Source organism: Oncorhynchus tshawytscha, linkage group LG05 (genome assembly GCF_018296145.1).
Source record: "Oncorhynchus tshawytscha isolate Ot180627B linkage group LG05, Otsh_v2.0, whole genome shotgun sequence".
Taxonomy (NCBI): domain Eukaryota; kingdom Metazoa; phylum Chordata; class Actinopteri; order Salmoniformes; family Salmonidae; genus Oncorhynchus; species Oncorhynchus tshawytscha.
This window is the reverse complement of record NC_056433.1, coordinates 56,854,042-56,874,618: the sequence shown is the minus strand read 5'-3', so window position 1 is coordinate 56,874,618 and position 20,577 is coordinate 56,854,042. Positions and strand designations below refer to the sequence as shown.

The 20,577-nt window shown below is 44.3% G+C and overlaps 2 protein-coding genes across 5 annotated transcripts in view; both read right to left on the bottom strand.

Moving 5' to 3' along the window:
- Window positions 1-14,313, bottom strand: part of fcho1 (FCH and mu domain containing endocytic adaptor 1) — a 46,476-nt gene extending 32,163 nt beyond the window's left edge. For 2 of the 4 annotated variants that reach the window (XM_024421494.2, XM_024421495.2), the window contains exon 1: window positions 14,163-14,313. The gene's annotated coding sequence lies outside the window, so the exon portion shown is untranslated. Of the gene's footprint in view, window positions 1-3,028; window positions 3,279-13,157; window positions 13,238-14,162 lie in introns of those variants that run through there. The other 2 variants (XM_042322119.1, XM_042322120.1) reach the window with 2 other exon arrangements.
- Window positions 14,314-14,985: 672 nt separating this feature from the next.
- Window positions 14,986-19,475, bottom strand: znf692 (zinc finger protein 692). The gene is made up of 11 exons (XM_024421493.2): window positions 19,192-19,475; window positions 18,680-18,883; window positions 18,492-18,523; window positions 17,737-18,375; window positions 17,568-17,646; window positions 17,378-17,479; window positions 16,780-16,827; window positions 16,589-16,667; window positions 16,383-16,497; window positions 16,052-16,151; window positions 14,986-15,897 (listed from the first exon to the last, which is right to left on the bottom strand). Exons 2-11 carry the CDS (start codon window positions 18,877-18,879, stop codon window positions 15,732-15,734), a joined length of 1,560 nt encoding a protein of 519 aa, XP_024277261.1. The 5' UTR covers window positions 18,880-18,883; window positions 19,192-19,475; the 3' UTR covers window positions 14,986-15,731.
- Window positions 19,476-20,577: the final 1,102 nt, after the last annotated feature.

The window sequence follows — 20,577 nt, the reverse complement described above, 5'->3', positions numbered from 1 at the left end:
AGCTGCTCTGACAGCTGATGCTTAAAGTTAGAGAGGGAGATATAAGACTCCAGCTTCAGTGATTTTTGCAATTCGTTCCAGTCATTGGCAGCAGAGAACTGGAAGGAAAGGCGGCCAAAGGAAGTGTTGGCTTTGGGGATGACCAGTGAAATACACCTGCTGGAGCGCGTGCTGCGGGTGGGTGTTGCTATGGTGACCAGGGAGCTAAGATAAGGCAGGGCTTTACCTAGCAAGGACTTATTGATGACTTGGAGCCAGTGGGTGTGGCGACAAATATGTAGTGAGGGCCAGCCAACAAGAGCATACAGGTCACAGTGGTGGGTAGTATATGGGGCTTTGGTGACAAAACGGATGGCACTGTGATAGACTACATCCAGTTTGCTGAGTAGAGTGTTGGAGGCTATTTTGTAAATGACATCGCCCAAGTCAAGGATCGGTAGGATAGTCAGTTTTACGAGTGTATGTTTGGCAGCATGAGTGAAGGAGGCTTTGTTGTGAAATAGGAAGCCAATTCTAGATTTCATTTTGGATTGGAGATGCTTCATGTGAGTCTGGAAGGAGAGTTTATAGTCTAACCAGACACCTAGGTATTTGTAGGTGTCCACATATTCTAAGTCAGAACCGTCCAGAGTAGTGATGCTAGTCGGGCGGAAGGGTACGGGCAGCAATTGGTTGAAGAGCATGCATTTAGTTTTACAAGCATTTAAAAGCAGTTGAAGGCCTCGGAAGGAGTGTTGTATGGCATTGAAGCTCATTTGGAGGTTTGTTAGCACAGTGTCCAAAGAAAGGCTGGACGTATACAGAATGGTGTCATCTGCGTAGAGGTGGATCAGAGAATCACAAGCAGCAAGTGCGACATCATTGATATATACAGAGAAAAGAGTTAGCCCAAGAATTGAACCCTGTGGTACCGCCATAGCGATAGCCAGAGGTCCGGACAACAGGCCCTCCGATTTGACACACTGAACTCCATCTGAGAAGCAGTTGGTGAGCCAGGCAAGGCAGTCATTTGAGAAGCCAAGGCTATTGAGTCTGCCGATAAGAATGCGGTGTTTGACAGAGTCAAAAGCCTTGACCAGGTCAATGAAGACGGCTGCACAGTATTGTCTGTTATCGATGGCGGTTATGATATCGTTTTGGATATTGAGCATGGCTGAGGTGCACCCGTGACCAGCTCGGAAACCAGATTCCATAGTGGGATTCAAAATGGTCGTTGATCTGCTTGTTAACTTGGCTTTCGAAGATTTAAAAAAAGGCAGGGCAGGATGGATATAGGTCTGTCACAGTTTGGGTCTAGAGTGTCTCCCCTTTGAAGAGGGGGATGACCGCGGCAGTTTTCCCATCTTTGGGGATCTCAGACGATACGAAAAAGAGTCTAGTAATAGGGGTTACAACAATTTTGGGGGATCATTTTAGAAAGAGAGGGTCCAGATTGTCTAGCCCAGCTGATTTGTAGGGATCCAGATTTTTCAGCTCTTTCAGAACATCAGCTGTCTGGATTTGGGTGAAGGAGAAGCGGGGGGGGACTTGGGCAAGTTACTGCAGGGGTGCTGAGATGTTGGCCAGGGTGGGGGTAGCCAGATGGAAAGCATGGCCAGCCGTAGAAAAATGCTTATTGAAATGATCGATTTTCGTTGTTTAAATCGGTGGTGACAATGTTTCCTACCATCAGTACAGTAGGCAGCTGGGAGGAGGTGCTCTTATTCTCCATGGACTTTTTGGAATTAGTGCTACAGGATGCAAATTTCTGTTTGAAAAAGCTAGCGTTGGCTTTCCTAACTGACTGAGTGTATTGGTTCCTGACTTCCCTGAAAAGTTGCATATCGCGGGGGCTATTCGATGCTAATGCAGAATGCCACAGGATGTTTTTGTGCTGGTCAAGGGCAGGCAAGTCTGGGGTGAACCAAGGGCTATATCTGTTAGTTCTACATTTTTTGAATGGGGCATGCTTATTTAAGATGGAGAGGAAAGCACTTTTAAAGACCAACCAGGCATCCTCTACTGACGGGTGAGGTCAACATCCTTCCAGGATACCCGGGCCAGGTCGATTAGAAAGGCCTGATCGTTGAAGTGTTTTAGGGAGCATTTGACCGCGGACCCATTACGCACGCAGGCAAGGATCACTGAGATCCTGGTTGATGACAGCAGAGGTGTATTTAGAGGGCAAGTTGGTCAGAATGATATCTAAGAGGGTGCCCATGGTTACGGATTTAGGGTTGAACCTGGTAGGTTCCTTGATAATTTGTGTGAGATTGAGGGCATCTAGCTTAGATTGTAGGACGGCCGGGGTGTTAAGCATGTCCCAGTTTAGGTCACCTAACAGTACGAACTCTGAAGATCGATGGGGGGCAATTAATTCACATATGGTGTGCAGGGCACAGCTGGGTGTCTATAACAAGTGGCAACGGTGAGAGACTTGTTTCCGGAAAGGTGGATTTTTAAAAGTAGAAGCTCGAATTGTTTTGGCACTGACCTGGATAGTATGACAGAGCTCTGCAGGCTCTCTCTGCAGTAGATTGCAACTCCGCCTTCTTGGCAGTTCTATCTTGTCGGAAAATGTTATAGTTAGGGATGGAAATTTCAGGATTTTTTTGTGGCCTTCCTAAGCTAGGCTTCAGACACGGCTAGGACATCCGGCTTGGTGGAGTGTACTAAAGCAGTGAATAAAACAAACTTAGGGAGGAGGCTTCTAATGTCAACATGCATGAAACCAAGGGAGTGGAGCTAGGTGCTGCAGGGCCTGGGTTAACTTCTACATCACCAGAGGAACAGAGGAGGAGTAGGATAAGGGTACGGCTAAAGGCTATAAGAACTGGTCTAGAGCGTTCAGAACAGAGAGTAAAAGGAGCAGATTTCTGGGCACGGAAGAATAGATTCAAAGCATAATGTACAGACAAGGGTATTTTACGATGTAGCCTACATGCAATCATTGATTGCCCTATTCACTAGCTTGATGTAATGTGGTGTTGCTGCATCAATTCTGACATCATTACTAGAACACCATCAAGCTGTACACACATGAACAAACCTCTGCTTGTGTAAAATGCACTCTCCCTCCTCTACCCAGGCAGCAGCAGACTCATCAGGCAGAACCAAAGTATGCTCTCCTCCCTGCCCTTCCATTGGAGCTGAATGTGTTGTTGTCCCTGTAGCATATCGTAGGGTCCAGGACAGTCTAAGACACTGAGCCAGCCTGCCAGGCATCACTTCCAGCACAGACAGACCCGCCACTGAGCAGAGCATGACATCATGGTGAGTACTGGCAGTCCATTCAGAATGAATGGATGTCTGTGTACAAGGCATCAAGGGCATCAACAAAACATTAAACATTTTAAATTAAAACACACAAATCAATACATTTGCATAGTCCAGCTGCTAATTGAGACCTGAAAAAAACAAATATGTAGATCCAAATGTCTACACAAGAAGGCTCTCTCTCTCAGCTCCTTCACAGTGTTTTATTTTGGGTCACTATGTGCTTTTGGGCAACCCAGATTAGAAACATAATTGATAACACGAGGTGCTGAACAACATCAGAGCTCTCCTCCTTTTCTACTGCAACACAAACAGCAACATCCATATTATATGGAATTACACTAAATAGATTTGACAACACAGTAGTCAACCACCATGTCAACAACATGTGATGCATTTCGACACGATTTGGTAATCCTAATATTGAGCTCCCCTTAGTTATCACTGGTCCACTTAGCACAGCTTGAAGTGGACCAGTAACCCAGAATAGAGTGAGGTCTGTTCCTGCAGCCAGCAGCCATCCCCATGGTGGATACTGGTGGCCAGTGAGCTCCATCTGCTAGAGACCCTATGCTTAGCAGCATGGCCAGCGGCTGCACAGGCCCTGCCTCCTGCCTCCCGGCTCTGCCCTGCTTGGCAAGATCAAAGGGAGGCCACGGCTAGCGGCTCCGTAGCCTACATTACAGGCAGGGGATCTCCATAATTAATTAATACAGCATACAGTATCACAATATCACAAAGTATCACTGTGTGGGTGAGCTGAGAAGGGAGCGAGAGGAAGCCAGCTAGATCATGAGGACAGAAAATCCTTAAAGGGATACTTCAGGAATTTTGGCAATGAGGCCCTTTATCTATTTCCCCAGAGTCAGATGAACTCTGACTCTGGGGAAGTACATAAAGGGCCTCCTTGCCAAAATTCCGAAGTATCCCTTTCAGGATCAATTGAGAGGCTTCTTTTCCCCGGTGACATAAAATGTGTGATTTGAGTGCTCTGATTGCAGAGCGGAGTAGGCCCCCTGATATTGATGTGGTATTTTCCTTGCAGGCTGAGGCGGACGGCTTTGCAGGAAGGCTATGATCAGAATTTGAGCTAATCAACAGCACAACACAGAGAGACACACAGTCATTTCAAATCTAAATGCAAAGTAGGGCTCTTCCTCCCCCTGACCTTGCCTTTCTGCTTTCCCTCCTTGCTGCTCCCAGAACAGAGACACAACTGAAGCCTGCCGCAATAGCCCAGTCCAACACCATCCATCACCTAGCCTCGCCTCAGCCCCTGAAAGGCTGCGATGCGTCTCTGTTCGGTTCTGGGAGGAGAGCTAGCAGGGACCTGATGAGGGCAGCGGGTAGAGAGAGTGGCTGCTGAGGTGCCAGCCCGGACCCAGATCAACAGGCTGATGGGGGTCAAAGCAAAGCCTCCTCTGTTCAGCTCTGTGTTATCTCCAGCATTAAGGGCCTACCTGTTGCTGCCTGAGAGACCTGCTGGGGCCAGCAGCAGCAAGCAGCACTCAACTCACCTCTCCAGAGAAGCTGGATGGTCAGACTAAAGGGATGTTTTACTGGCTTCAATAGGTCTGGTTTCTAATCAGGTAAATCAACCCACCCATATTTCCCACCATGATTATCAAGTGAATTTCTGCCTCTGGTCAAACTAAAGCTGATAGAAATCTCCAAAATGAAAAGCTAACTAAGACAGACAGGTAGATCAAGTTTTCAGAGTGCAACTCATAAATAAACATTTCTTTGCTGATTTTGTATGTTTGCCCACTGACAAGGAAATGATCAGTCTATAATTTTAATGGTAGGTTTATTTGAACAGTGACTACTCACTGTAACTACTGTAACTACTCAAGAAGTCAACTGCCAAGAGGCCATGAAGTTAATACATATTTCTTCATATAATTGAAACCTCTCCACTTTACATCTCTTCATTCCCAGTCCCACCTATATGGAGCGATTTCAGTGCCAATAGAAATGGTATTTGAATTATTTTGTATTAGAATTTCATATTTTAAATTTGTAATGCACAAATTGAATCATTGAATTTGTACATTGAGCTTGCATTTCATGATTTTGAATTTAATTGAATATTGAATTCAGTTTAAATTCAATTCAATATTCAAATTCAACATTTATATAGGCCTATTCAGTTTCAATACGGTAGATATTGCATTCATTGTCTGTGTATCAAGTTCACAAACTATCATTTCAAGCTTGTCAAAGTTTCATATATTCAACTTCTCAGATGGATTCAGATTCATGTTTCAAATTCAGATTCAAAACCAGAGACAACAAACATGCTGATACTTTGCCAGCCAGGAAAGGGAGAGGGGAATAGATAGAATCAAACGCTGGTTGTGGTAAAAAGAAACTTACGGAGGATTCTGAAGCCAATGTGGCATATTGAATTTATTTTCTTACAATGAATTTGGCTCTAGCATTTTAACCGTTTTGGCTATAAGTTATTATGACCCCATTCCTGAAAGCTAAGACTCCGGAGCCTTCTGTTCCCCTCTATGATGTTTACAGGCTACATTAGAAGGCAGCGTCACAAAAAAAACTACATTTGACCCACATAAGAATATAGTTTAAATGCCGGTCATACCCCTTCTAATGATATCATTCCACTCCCTATTTAATTTTGCTCTTGTGACTGACTGGGTTCGTACCAGGTCTCTTGCACGTCACAAGACTCTGTTAGCCCACTTAGCTAAAGCCTATAGGGAGACGTTCAGGAAGTTCATGTAAAGGACAACCCGCTGCTTGCTTAACAAGTAAAGCTTCCCCCTGATTCAGCTCATACCAAGACTCGAACTCAAGACCTCTGCCTCATAAACACGCATGACCACCGTCCTTAATTCTAATCCACAACGCTACTGAAAAAATCCTCTGTCAATTGCGCAAGGAGCGACACTTCAGGCCGATGAGTGAGTTTCACAGATCCCCATGTGTTACATTCCCCCCCTTAACTTTTTATGGCTGCAGGGGCAGTATTGAGTAGCTTGGATGAAAGGTGCCCATATCAAACGGCCTGCTCCTCAGTCATAGTTGCTAATATTTGCATATTATTAGTATTGGATAGGAAACAGTCTGAAGTTTCTAAAACTGTTTGAATTATGTCTGTGAGTATAACAGAACTCATATAGCAGGCAAAAACCTGAGAAATTCCACTTCCTGTTTTTTTTTTTCTGGAGGTGGCAGATATATGTAAACAACATTCTAAGGAATGATTCAGTACATCGTTTGACATGGTTTCTACTGACTGTTACGGAACTTTTGGACATTTTGTCATGTTATAGTGGAAGCACTTTGTGACTTTGGAATTGTTTCCCAAACGCGTTAACCAAAGTAGCTAATTGGACATAAATAACAGACATTTTCGAACAAATCAAGCATTTATTGTGGACCTGGGATTTCTAGGATTGCATTCTGATGAAGTTCATCAAAGGTAAGGAAACATTTATCATGTAGTTTCTGGTTTCTGTTGACTCCAACATGGAAGCTAATTTGGCTACTGTTCTGAGCGCCATCTCAGATTATTGCATGGGTTGCTTTTTCCGTAAACTGCTTTTGAAATCTGACACAGCGGTTGCATTAACGAGAGGTATATCTATTATTATCATCATCTACATTTATGATGAGTATTTCTGTTGAAACGATGTGGCTATGCAAAATCACTTGATGTTTTTGGAACTAGTGAATCTAACGCGCCAATGTAAACTCAGATTTTTTTATATAAATATGAACAAAACATGCATGTATGGTGTAACATGAAGTCCTATGAGTGTCATCTGATGAAGATAAAATTAATCACTAACCTTGAATTATCTTTATTTATGCTTTTTGTTAATGCTATATGGCTGTGCTTATAGTGGTTTGGTGGAGACCTAACATAATCGTTTGTAGTGCTTTCACTGAAAAGCCTATTTGAAATCGGACACTTTGGTGGGATTAACAACGAGAATAGCTTTCAAAGGATACAGGACACATGTATGTTTTAGGAATTGTAATTATGAGATTTCTTTGGTTTGAATTTGGCGCCCTCTATTTTCACTGGTAGTTGTCATATCAAATCAAATCACATTTTATTTGTCACATACAAATGGTTAGCAGATGTTAATGCGAGTGTAGCGAAATGCTTGTGCTTCTAGTTCCGACAATGCAGTAATAACGAACAAGTAATCTAACTAACAATTCCAAAAAACTACTGTCTTATACACAGTGTAAGGGGATAAAGAATATGTACATAAGGATATATGAATGAGTGATGGTACAGAGCAGCATAGGCAAGATACAGTAGATGATATCGAGTACAGTATATACATATGAGATGAGTATGTAAACCAAGTGGCATAGTTAAAGTGGCTAGTGATACATGTATTACATAAGGATGCAGTCGATGATATAGAGTACAGTATCTACGTATGCATATGAGATGAATAATGTAGGGTAAGTAACATTATATAAGGTAGCATTGTTTAAAGTGGCTAGTGATATATTTACATAATTTCCCATCAATTCCCATTATTAAAGTGGCTGGAGTTGAGTCAGTGTCATTGACAGTGTGTTGGCAGCAGCCACTCAATGTTAGTGGTGGCTGTTTAACAGTCTGATGGCCTTGAGATAGAAGCTGTTTTTCAGTCTCTCGGTCCCAGCTTTGATGCACCTGTACTGACCTCGCCTTCTGGATGACAGCGGGGTGAACAGGCAGTGGCTCGGGTGGTTGATGTCCTTGATGATCTTTATGGCCTTCCTGTAGCATCGGGTGGTGTAGGTGTCCTGGAGGGCAGGTAGTTTGCCCCCGGTGATGCGTTGTGCAGACCTCACTACCCTCTGGGGAGCCTTACGGTTGAGGGCGGTGCAGTTGCCATACCAGGCGGTGATACAGCCCGCAAGGATGCTCTCGATTGTGCATCTGTAGAAGTTTGTGAGTGCTTTTGGTGACAAGCCAAATTTCTTCAGCCTCCTGAGGTTGAAGAGGCGCTGCTGCGCCTTCCTCACGATGCTGTCTGTGTGAGTGGACCAATTCAGTTTGTCTGTGATGTGTATGCCGAGGAACTTAAAACTTGCTACCCTCTCCACTACTGTTCCATCGATGTGGATGGGGGTGTTCCCTCTGCTGTTTCCTGAAGTCCACAATCATCTCCTTAGTTTTGTTGACGTTGAGTGTGAGGTTATTTTCCTGACACCACACTCCGAGGGCCCTCACCTCCTCCCTGTAGGCCGTCTCGTCGTTGTTGGTAATCAAGCCTACCACTGTTGTGTCGTCCGCAAACTTGATGATTGAGTTGGAGGCGTGCGTGGCCACGCAGTCGTGGGTGAACAGGGAGTACAGGAGAGGGCTCAGAACGCACCCTTGTGGGGCCCCAGTGTTGAGGATCAGCGGGGAGGAGATGTTGTTGCCTACCCTCACCACCTGGGGGCGGCCTGTCAGGAAGTCCAGTACCCAGTTGCACAGGGCGGGGTCGAGACCCAGGGTCTTGAGCTTGATGACGAGCTTGGAGGGTACTATGGTGTTGAATGCCGAGCTGTAGTCGATGAACAGCATTCTCACATAGGTATTCCTCTTGGCCAGATGGGTTAGGGCAGTGTGCAGTGTGGTTGAGATTGCATCGTCTGTGGACCTATTTGGGCGGTAAGCAAATTGGAGTGGGTCTAGGGTGTCAGGTAGGGTGGAGGTGATATGGTCCTTGACTAGTCTCTCAAAGCACTTCATGATGACGGATGTGAGTGCTCAGTTACCTTAGCTTTCTTGGGAACAGGAACAATGGTGGCCCTCTTGAAGCATGTGGGAACAGCAGACTGGTATAGGGATTGATTGAATATGTCCGTAAACACACCGGCCAGCTGGTCTGCGCATGCTCTGAGGGCGCGGCTGGGGATGCCGTCTGGGCCTGCAGCCTTGCGAGGGTTAACACGTTTAAATGTCTTACTCACTTCGGCTGCAGTGAAGGAGAGACCGCATGTTTTCGTTGCAGGCCGTGTCAGTGGCACTGTATTGTCCTCAAAGCGGGCAAAAAGTTATTTAGTCTGCCTGGGAGCAAGACATCCTGGTCCGTGACTGGGCTGGGTTTCTTCCTGTAGTCCGTGATTGACTGTAGACCCTGCCACATGCCTCTTGTGTCTGAGCCGTTGAATTGAGATTCTACTTTGTCTCTGTACTGGCGCTTAGCTTGTTTGATAGCCTTGCGGAGGGAATAGCTGCACTGTTTGTATTCAGTCATGTTACCAGACACCTTGCCCTGATTAAAAGCAGTGGTTCGCGCCTTCAGTTTTACACGAATGCTGCCATCAATCCACGGTTTCTGGTTAGGGAATGTTTTAATCGTTGCTATGGGAGCGACATCTTCAACGCACGTTCTAATGAACTCGCACACCGAATCAGCGTATTCGTCAATGTTGTTGTCTGACGCAATACGAAACATCTCCCAGTCCACGTGATGGAAGCAGTCTTGGAGTGTGGAGTCAGCTTGGTCGGACCAGCGTTGGACAGACCTCAGCGTGGGAGCCTCTTGTTTTAGTTTCTGTCTGTAGGCAGGGATCAACAAAATGGAGTCGTGGTCAGCTTTTCCGAAAGGGGGGCGGGGCAGGGCCTTATATGCGTCGCGGAAGTTAGAGTAACAATGATCCAGGGTCTTTCCACCGCTGGTTGCGCAATCGATATGCTGATAAAATTTAGGGAGTCTTGTTTTCAGATTAGCCTTGTTAAAATCCCCAGCTACAATGAATGCAGCCTCCGGATAAATCGTTTCCAGTTTGCAGAGAGTTAAATAAAGTTCGTTCAGAGCCATCGATGTGTCTGCTTGGGGGGGGATATATACGGCAATGATTATAATCGAAGAGAATTCTCTTGGTAGATAATGCGGTCTACATTTGATTGTGAGGAATTCTAAATCAGGTGAACAGAAGGATTTGAGTTCCTGTATGTTTCTTTCATCACACCATGTCACGTTGGCCATGAGGCATACGCCCCCGCCCCTCTTCTTACCAGAAAGATGTTTGTTTCTGTCGGCGCGATGCGTGGAGAAACCCGCTGGCTGCACCGCTTCGGATAGCGTCTCTCCAGTTAGCCATGTTTCCGTGAAGCATGGAACATTACAGTCTCTGATGTCCCTCTGGAATGCTACCCTTGCTCGGATTTCATCAACCTTGTTGTCAAGAGACTGGACATTGGCAAGAAGAATGCTAGGGAGTGGTGCACGGTGTGCCCGTCTCCGGAGTCTGACCAGAAGACCGCTTCGTTTCCCTCTTTTTCTGAGTCGTTTTTTTGGGTCGCTGCATGTAATCCACTCCGTTGTCCTGGTTGTAAGGCAGAACACAGGATCCGCGTCGCGAAAAACATATTCTTGGTCGTACTGATGGTGAGTTGACGCTGATCTTATATTCAGTAGTTCTTCTCGGCTGTATGTAATGAAACCTAAGATGACCTGGGGTACTAGTGTAAGAAATAACACGTAAAAAAACAAAAAACTGCATAGTTTCCTAGGAACGCGAAGCGAGGCGGCCATCTCTGTCGGCGCCGGAAGCCTGGGTCCCGATATCGGGATTGCAGCCATAACAGGTTAACTTACTCCACAGCGACCTCAGTGGTTGAACCAGCTCAACTGTAGATCTGAGTCCAGTGGTACCATTGTAAAGGACGTCATGCCTGAAATACGAGACGCTCTGTTCCATTTTTAGTCCATTTAACCCAACTAGTCTAACAAGTTTGTTTTGTGTGCAAAACTATCATTATCTGGCAAATAATGGGAGCCTCAAGGAAACAATGGGCCAGTGTGGAGGCCTGGAGGAAAATAATTGATTGTGTGGAGGCCTGGTGGAAAAGAACAGGGCGTTGTTGAGGCCTGGAGGAAAAGAACGGGTCGGTGTGTAGGCCTGGAGGAAAAGAACGGGTCGTTGTGGAGGCCTGGAGGAAAAGAACGGGTCGTTGTGGAGGCCTGGAGGAAAAGAACGGGTCGTTGTGGAGGCCTGGAGGAAAAGAACGGGTCGTTGTGGAGGCCTGGAGGAAAAGAACGGGTCGTTGTGGAGGCCTGGAGGAAAAGAACGGGTCGGTGTGTAGGCCTGGAGGAAAAGAACGGGTCGTTGTGGAGGCCTGGAGGAAAAGAACGGGTCGTTGTGGAGGCCTGGAGGAAAAGAACGGGTCGTTGTGGAGGCCTGGAGGAAAAGAACGGGTCGTTGTGGAGGCCTGGAGGAAAAGAACGGGTCGTTGTGGAGGCCTGGGCCTGGAGGAAAAGAACGGGTCGTTGTGGAGGCCTAGAGGAAAAGAACGGGTCGGTGTGTAGGCCTGGAGGAAAAGAACGGGTCGGTGTGTAGGCCTGGAGGAAAAGAACGGGTCGTTGTGGAGGCCTGGAGGAAAAGAACGGGTCGTTGTGGAGGCCTGGAGGAAAAGAACGGGTCGTTGTGGAGGCCTGGAGGAAAGAACGGGTCGTTGTGGAGGCCTGGAGGAAAAGAACGGGTCGTTGTGGAGGCCTGGAGGAAAAGAACGGATCGTTGTGTAGGCCTGGAGGAAAAGAACGGGTCGTTGTGGAGGCCTGGAGGAAAAGAACGGGTCGTTGTGGAGGCCTGGAGGAAAAGAACGGGTCGTTGTGGAGGCCTGGAGGAAAATAACGGGTCGTTGTGGAGGCATGGAGGAAAAGAACGGGTCGTTGTGGAGGCCTGGAGGAAAAGAACGGGTCGTTGTGGAGGCCTGGAGGAAAAGAACGGGTCGTTGTGGAGGCCTGGAGGAAAAGAACGGGTCGTTGTGGAGGCCTGGAGGAAAAGAACAGGTCGGTGTGTAGGCCTGGAGGAAAAGAACGGGTCGGTGTGTAGGCCTGGAGGAAAAGAATGGGTCGGTGTGTAGGCCTGGAGGAAAAGAATGGGTCGGTGTGTAGTCCTGTAGGAAAAGAATGGGTCGGTGTGTTAGAAATGCCAGGGCTATGGGCCTCCTGAGTGGTGCAGAGGTCTAAGGCACTGCATCGCAGTGCAAGAGGCGTCACTACAGATCCGGGTTAGATCCCCTGAGGTGGCACACAATTGACCCAGTGTCGTCCGGATTAGGGGAGAGTTTGGCCGGCTGGGATGTCCTTGTCTCATCGCGCTCTAGCGACTCCTTGTGGCAGCCAGGTGCATGCACGGTGACTTCGGTACACCAGCTGTACAGTGTTTCCTCCGACACATTGGTATGGCCGGCTTCCAGGTTAAGCGAGCAGTGTGTCAAGAAGCAGTGCGGCTTGGTCATGTTTCGGAGGACGCACTTTTCTGGACCTTCGCCTCTCCAGAGTCCGTACGGGAGTTGCAGCGATGGGACAAGACTGTAACTACCAATTGGATATCACAAAAAGGGGTAAAAAAATAAAAATAAATACATGCCAGGGCTGATTTTTGGTCCCACTCCGAAGGCTGGTTTGAAGTCTCTGGCATGGGTAGTCATTATAAGATTATTGGTTCTGTGACTTGGATGGGTCTCTTCATGGAGGAGGTCAAAGGGGGGTGAAGTGTAACACAGGTGGTTCCGTGACCACACTCGTGTGATGAGTAACTTGTCTGAGACATGAAAAGTTGCATTGTCTGGTGCACAGGAGACCTGGGTTACAACCCCATCAGTTAAACTAACACGTCTTCATCTCTCAGCCAAGGTTGCTCATCACATGGCCCCACGAGCGACCTGATCCCTCGAGCTTACATGAATGGTTCGCTACACATAGTAATCAGTCTGGTAATTACGAGGCTAACACAGTGGGCTAAAACAGTGGGCTAACCCAGTCTTGTGACATGCAGGAGACATGCAATATTCATTCAATTCCGATTCAAATCATGAAATACAAGTTCAATATATGAATTCAATGATTCAATTTGTGCATTAAAAATTCCCAAATATTACATTCAAATCCAATATCCTAATACAAATGATAAAATTCAAATACCATTTTTGTTGCCACTGAAATCGCTCCATACGCCCACACCGTTATGACTCACTACTCTTCTCACACAGCAAATTGCAAATCTGGATACAGAAACACAACATTAAATGAGCATTCATTAACCTCTCCTATAGTATTTTCATATAGCCTGGTTGGTTTCGAACCAACTATTGAATAGGAGCTTATGGCATTACAACTTTTACTTTGAGATGGTTAGAACACAATTGGAGAACAAGTGTCAATGTGGAATTTTACTTCCATTATCATCATTATGTTCAAAATGTTACATAGGGTATTCCATACAACGTTAAATAGAAAACCTGGCCATTTCTGGGACAGTTTGACCTTTTATAAACATATTTGACCTTATATAAACATCATGGTCATTCGATAAGTCTTTCTAAGGTCATTGATGTCATTGCTGTTGACATCTTGGACTATCCCAGGAGGATATGATTCTACCAAGATGAATACATGCGATTGTATACTCATTGTAATAAAAAAAGTGTTGTTGTTTTTTTAAACCCTGACAAACACCAGTCAGAAGTGACTTTTATCCAAGTGGCTCATGATCAAAATAAACATTTTCAAAACATTCGATTTGAAGAGTCATGAGAGTCTAATTACGTTACAGTATCTTTATAATGATACATTATGCATCCAATCAATTGTTATTGTTTTTTTACTCTCAAAAGGTATTAGCTGGCAGCTTTGCAAACTGAGTAGTTTTTCTAAAGTAATTAGCAATTAAGGTGACTACTTAACAAAAATAACAAGTAAAGCATAATCTATATTTCTGATAATGTAATAACATAACATTCACCAAAATCCAGTTAGTTAGAGATATTGGCAGCAAGCTCAACTCAAAAACGTTATTCGTTGTCTGCTAACGTTACTAAATTCTACATTGTCTCTTGTCATGCTGCTGAAGTCGGCATTATGCACTTCCTCGTGCTAGTTATAAACCAAGCTATTTTTCAGGACGTAGCCTAAATAATGGTTCATTACCTGTATGTATTTTCTGGAAAACCTTTATAGTACATTTTCCATCCTGAGTCATTCACCTGTCCAGCACCGGCCGTACGGTGAAGCCTGCCCAAAGAGATTTGATAGTAGGCACTAGGGCAGTGGCACAAATTCTCTGGGCAGATTTCAGTGTGCGCGCAAATTCCCGCCCATCTCTATCTCTATTGGTTGACATACGTTTCAATCAAGCCTAGGGGGAAGAATGTGTTGTAGGCATAGCAACCATTTGGAGGCAGGTCTTCTAGAATTTATATGCGCCAATTGGATTACATTATTTTATTTTAACGATAACTCCCACCTGTTAGTTTAAGGCTGTATTTGCCAATGTGGGCTTCAATCAATAAGACTGACGTATTTGAAAGCCAGATTAAAGATGGCATCCTTAATTGAAACAATAACAAAGCAGTTACCCTGCCTGTGTTTTAGTAAATAGTTTTGGTAAAGAGCTGAGGGTTGGGCCTGGAGAAATGCAACCACTCTCCAATTCAAAGTGAAAGCTATGTGTGCAAGGACTGACCATCCATGATATCACAATTATAGTTTTAATCATGTTTCGAGGCTATATACACTTGCCGCCCTTCCCCAATACTTGTGTAAATATTGTAATATAAATTGTGTATTACACTTGAGCTAAAAGGTTTCTTCTATTCTGCCATTTACTTTATGTTCGTATTCTTATTTTTTTACTATTTGTTGTAGTTGTTGCATTGAAAGAGAAGGAACCTTAAGGTAAGGATTTAATTGGATGATGTATACCATGCATATTCTGTACATGAGACTTAATAAAACTTGAAACTATACAGTGTTTGCTTACATGTACTTTGTTGACAAATATTGGAGCATAATACACTCATTTTTTGGGTTCTGATGGAGTACAAGAGATTAACTAAGTTCATGTGGCATTTCTAAGTTATATTCTTCAAGAACAAATTGGTATATATCATTAATTTACACATCAAAACATTTATGTAGAAACTACAGATTCTATCTTTAAAGGGGGTTTAGTCATATATTAACAACATTTCCTCATAGATAACATGTGTAACGTGATTAGTCTGATAATTCAAGATGATAAAACAAAATGTAAAACACAAACTTTTTATTTTTCCCCTTCCTTCCCTTTGACATACTGTACTTTCCTCATAAATAAAACTACATAGTAATAGATTTATACAAAAGCAACATCCAAAGGTGGTCTTCTCAATCATTACCGTTCTTAACCCAAAGAATATTGAGTCATGTAACAAAAACACACATCGGGACGAAGGGGAGACTGTTTGTATTCAGTAGGAAGATTGTCCATGGACTGCATAGGAGCCACTGACCTACTGGACATTTGGGTGACAAAAGACCAAAGGGGGCATTATTTACACACTTTCGACAGGTGTAAACTCAGGGCAAAGCACAGCATCATGGTTTCATGTCATGCCAATGATAAAGCAGTCATCTGTTGCTGTGCCGATGGCTGTGGTGGTGTGGTCATTGTTCTGCAGGGACAGGGAAGAGGCGTGGGGGGGATGAGTCAGTGTTGGTGATGGTAAGGCTCAAGGTCTAGTCAGGGTGGCTTTTGCGGTGGTGAGCGGTCAGGTTGTAACTCTTCTCAAAGCGCCGGCCGCAGACCTCACAGGGGAACTGGTAACTGCTCTCAGCGTCGTGCTTCTTCATGTGCCAGTTGAGTGAGGCCTTCTGGCGGCAGGTGAAGCCACATACCTCACACCTGGTAGAGAGGGAGAGGGATGAACACTCCAAAGGATCACAACAGATGTACAGAAATAGTGTCATATAGCATATACAGGAACCATAGTAGAAGTCCTAATAATAGTGTTACTACTCTACACTGTGTGACAAACACTATGACAGAGAATACTCACTGTATCGGTTTCTCTCCGGTGTGGATGCGGCGGTGGATGAGAAGGTGGCTGTTGGTGCGGAAAGCCCGGGCACAGAACTCACAGATGAAGTCCCTCTGGTCTCAATACACAAAAGCCAGAGAGAGTAATTACATACAGTACCAGGTTCAGAGCATCTGTGGTTGCTCTGTACTGTAAATGAAAATGTTAGGGACCTGAGTTCTTCCTGACTCTGTGACTGAAGAAACACAGGGCCCTACAAATAGCTACTCAGACAATCATTATTTCAGCATAATGAGCAGAAGCAAAGGATGATAATAAAGAATCCTAGAAGTGAAATGTTGAGCCTCACTGCTGTGCAGCTTCTCATGCTCTTTCAGGTGCTTCTTGAAGTTGAAGGACTTTCCACAGGGAGTGTGAGAGCAGGTGAACGTCCTCTGGTGGAAGTGCTGGTACTTCATATGATGCTGAATTAAGTGTGAGATGAGATAGATTGGAGTTTTGTGTATTTTACCTTAATCAGTAAGTGGTCATCTTCAGCTATACTGCTGAACTCACATTGAGGTACTGCCGAGAGGAGAAGATCTTCCCACAGCCATCAAACTCACAAGGCAAGATTGCTTTTGGTGTTGTTTTTCTGGGAACATTAAATTGGGATGACAATAAACAAATGGAAATATACAAGTGAGAAATACATAAATTAGTAATAAACAGTATTCTACATAACTTTTAATTGACAATGCACAAACCTTTTCTTTTTGCTGACAATCTGAGAAACATTGTCGGCTGGCTCCGGTCTATAAAATCCAAACCAAATGAAAGAAAATGTATTACATTTATTTCAGAGTATGTGGTTATAAGAATTCTTTGAACCATGTTCGCTTTCATGATTTTCATCTCAATAATATTTTACTTGAAAATACATTTAATGGTTTTAATCATATAATCCAATCTGGCAAATTAAGGAAGTGTGAAAAAATACCATCAAAAGCCACCTTCTCCTTGTCCCCAACTTAATGTATCTCTCTCTGGCTGCGTTTACACAGGCAGCCCTATTCCTATCTTTTTTCCTCTAATTACCCTTTTGACCAACCACAAAGACATTTTCAAATCTGATCAGAACTGATCTGATTGGTAAAAAATAAAAATTTGTGAAAAAAATATCTGAATTTAGGCAGCCTGTGTAAACGCAACCTCTGACTGAACTGCTTTACTCTGTGTCCCCCTTCAGGTTCTTGTGTACTACAGTTACATCACTATGAAGTTCAACAAAGTGCTCATACATTTTTCCAACATGTTCATTCACATGTATTTCCTTCTTAGATGATTAAACTGTGCAATTAAAACCTGTCGGGTGAAGGGACATCCTTCTCTCCAGTGATGTTGTCTGGGTTGTGCTCCTTATCATCGTCATGATCATTACATTCCATAGGTAGCCGCCTATGAAAACTTAGATCACCATGAGGTTGAGTTGATTATGATTTGAACAACAAATACATCCAAGGAGTTGTGCATGAAGCAAACTATTCAACTTTACCAATCCTCCAATGACTGCAAGGACTCTGCTGGCATTGTGTCACTTCCTGCCACTGACCCTTCCTGTGCATTCTCACTTCCTGGATGTGACCAAACAACATAGTGATGTTGAGTCAACACTGGCATTTCAGAACTAATCAGGAAATTTGAATTAATATTTCTTAATGAACCTCTTGAGTTGCTCTCTCCAGAGTTTAGGGTTGTCAGGTCCATCCTCTCCTCTCCTGGCTGCTGTGCCTCCTCTTGGGTCACCACAGATCTTGCTCCACCACGAGCCCTAGTCCTCCTCACAGTAAGACGGCCCCTCCCAGTGACACTCTCCTTCTTGGGCTCCTTTGCTCCTATCCTCCCTTTGGACATAGTTGGACCTGCAGGGGTAATATCCCCCTCCACAATCTCTTCTTCCCCCTCTCCTGCCCCCCTCTTTTCATCACAGTCACTCTGACTAGGTTGCCATGAAAGCAGATGCCCTCCCTCACAGACATAGTGCAGACACAGTTCTGCCTCTAACACATCCGGGGGTTCTCTCATTTCCTTCCCCAGAGCACATGGGGAGAGGCCATCCTCTGGAGAACTACAGTCCTTCGCACCTGTCTGAGGTGGTAAGTGCTTTGGGCCTGTTCTTTGCTTCACTGCCTCTCCCTTTGACTGGCTTCCCTCTGTGTCAGCTGCTTGCTTCTCTCTGGCAGTGTTAGATTGGAGGGTTGGTGGGAAGGGGCACTGTTGCCCGTGGGTGTGGACCAATAGGACGAGGTGATGCAGAGATTCTCTTGATGTCACCAAGGCAGTCGTATCCCCTTTCATATTGTCTAGTGGACCAAGACCAAACACACTTTTACATCATCATTCAAAAAACACAGGCTTTGTTCATACATATTCACATGAATGAAACTGTAAATTGTATGTTATGGGAACAGGTCTTTACCTGAGCATTTGTCACACACTTTAGAAAAATAGCTGAAGAGAAGAGAGTGAAAAGAAATTGAACAAAATGAATAATAGCCAACATCATATTACTCCAATGTTATAGATGTGTAATAAAGATGAGCCGTGAAGATTGTGTGCTGTTTGTTACCAGTGCCACCACCAGTCCAGTCTGGTCTGAGGCCTTACCTCTGCAGTAGGTAGTTGGCGAGCTCAGAGTGCAGAGAGAATCCCAGGTGGTTCTTCAGCTGACCCCAGCTCTGTAGGCATGACCCCAGACGCACACGAGACTTACTCCGCCGAGCGTCCAGCTCCCTGCGCCTCTGCTGTCTGATGGTGTCTGGAGTAGACTCCGACACCATGGTCAAAGGGTCATTCATCTGCTCCATCACCCTTGGCATAAACAACAAGAAAGAGGGTAGTTTTACTAAATATCTCAATGTTAACTTCACACTGGCCATTATAACCATTGAAATACCATAAAATGTATTTGAGTGTCAAAATATGACAGCTGAAATGATTTCCCCCATCCTTTGACACCTAATAAAACAGAAGAGCTGTTCAGAATGAGAGGGTAAACTGAAATGTGTGAAACGCTCACGACTACATTCATGTGAAAATGTATTTTTGAAGATCACTGTGTAAATGTATGTGTTGTTTTATTTTACATTTGCTAATTCTAAAAGAGAGGTCCACCTCACCTCGTTATGTTTAGTTGACTCAGTCTTGTCAATTCTAAGGGGTCCCACCCGCCATGATTCAGTTGCCCTTTTAAGATCTAAGACGCAACCCCTGGTAGTAGATTCCAATCGACTATTGTCTGTACGATTGTGGAGTGATGTTGCCGCTAAAATACTAATAATACTGGTAAACTATAAGAAATCACACTGCCTTTCATTCATCACTCTAACTAAAAACGCTATCAATAACTACAATTGAATAGGGAGAAATATAAACAGGAACAGAGGAAGTGGGAGGTGGCAAATTTTCTTCCCATGAACCACCACGGCAAATGTGTTACATTATAATCAGAAAGGAAGAGTCGAAGCGAGAAGGATAAGTGGGTCAAAATCGGTAGCAGGTGGCGATTTTTTTTGTTTTTTCGCTCACTAAGCGAGGGGGTTTTGTATGCAGGTCAATGAGAGAATGTCGAATGTAGTAAATTATTATTTGCTACGTGTGATTTAATTGATGATCGAATAGAAGTTTCGTAATGACTAGGTTATTACCAGTTTATTGATATAAGTAGGACACGTGATATCCCGGAAACTTTGAGAAAAAAAACATTTATATCGGAGTTGTGCCTGGTCGTGAATAGTTACCAAAGTCATAAACCTAGCCTATTTCTACAATTTCTCTTCTTAACATGTGATTTGAAACCTAACCCTAACCACACTGCTAACCCTACGCCTAACCTTAAATGAAGACCAAAAAGCACATTTTAAGATCGCAAATTTGGACTTTGGTATCTGGTGGAAAACGTTGTGCCCGTTGGTCACTCGCGTATCTGCCCTCTCATTGGCTAGAATGGTCCCACCTGATCCTGATCTTGCTTACCCCAGACTGCCTTACATTTTTCAAGCAAATGGGCTCGTTTGAGTGGTAAGGTGAAAGCAACCGACTGTAGACGAAAGTCGAGGAGGGAAGTTGGGGGGGGTGTATCTGCGACAGCCAAAAGTCCAATATCACACACACATAAATTGAACATGTATGTGTATACATTGTACAATCAATTGGTGAGAGAGCCTCAAATATCACATTCATACATTTTTACATTTCCACTGTATACACGATTTGCGTGTATAAGTTGGTTTCTATTTCAGTCATGTCTTTGGGTCACGTTTTTGGTCGTGTGGGTCAAACAAAAACACCCTCAATTATTGGTTGACAATAGAGTCTCCCACAATGTAGGCGATGGCTGCAGCATGACGTTGATGAAGAGCAACTGCAGAAACTTGCAGTCGACTGCAGTCAAAACTTCATTACTTTTGATGACATGGTTTTTGTAAAGTTCATGCAGTCGACATGTAGGCGCAAGTCGGACCATTTTAATCCTCATAATGCAACACACTTTGAAAGGTGGTGAC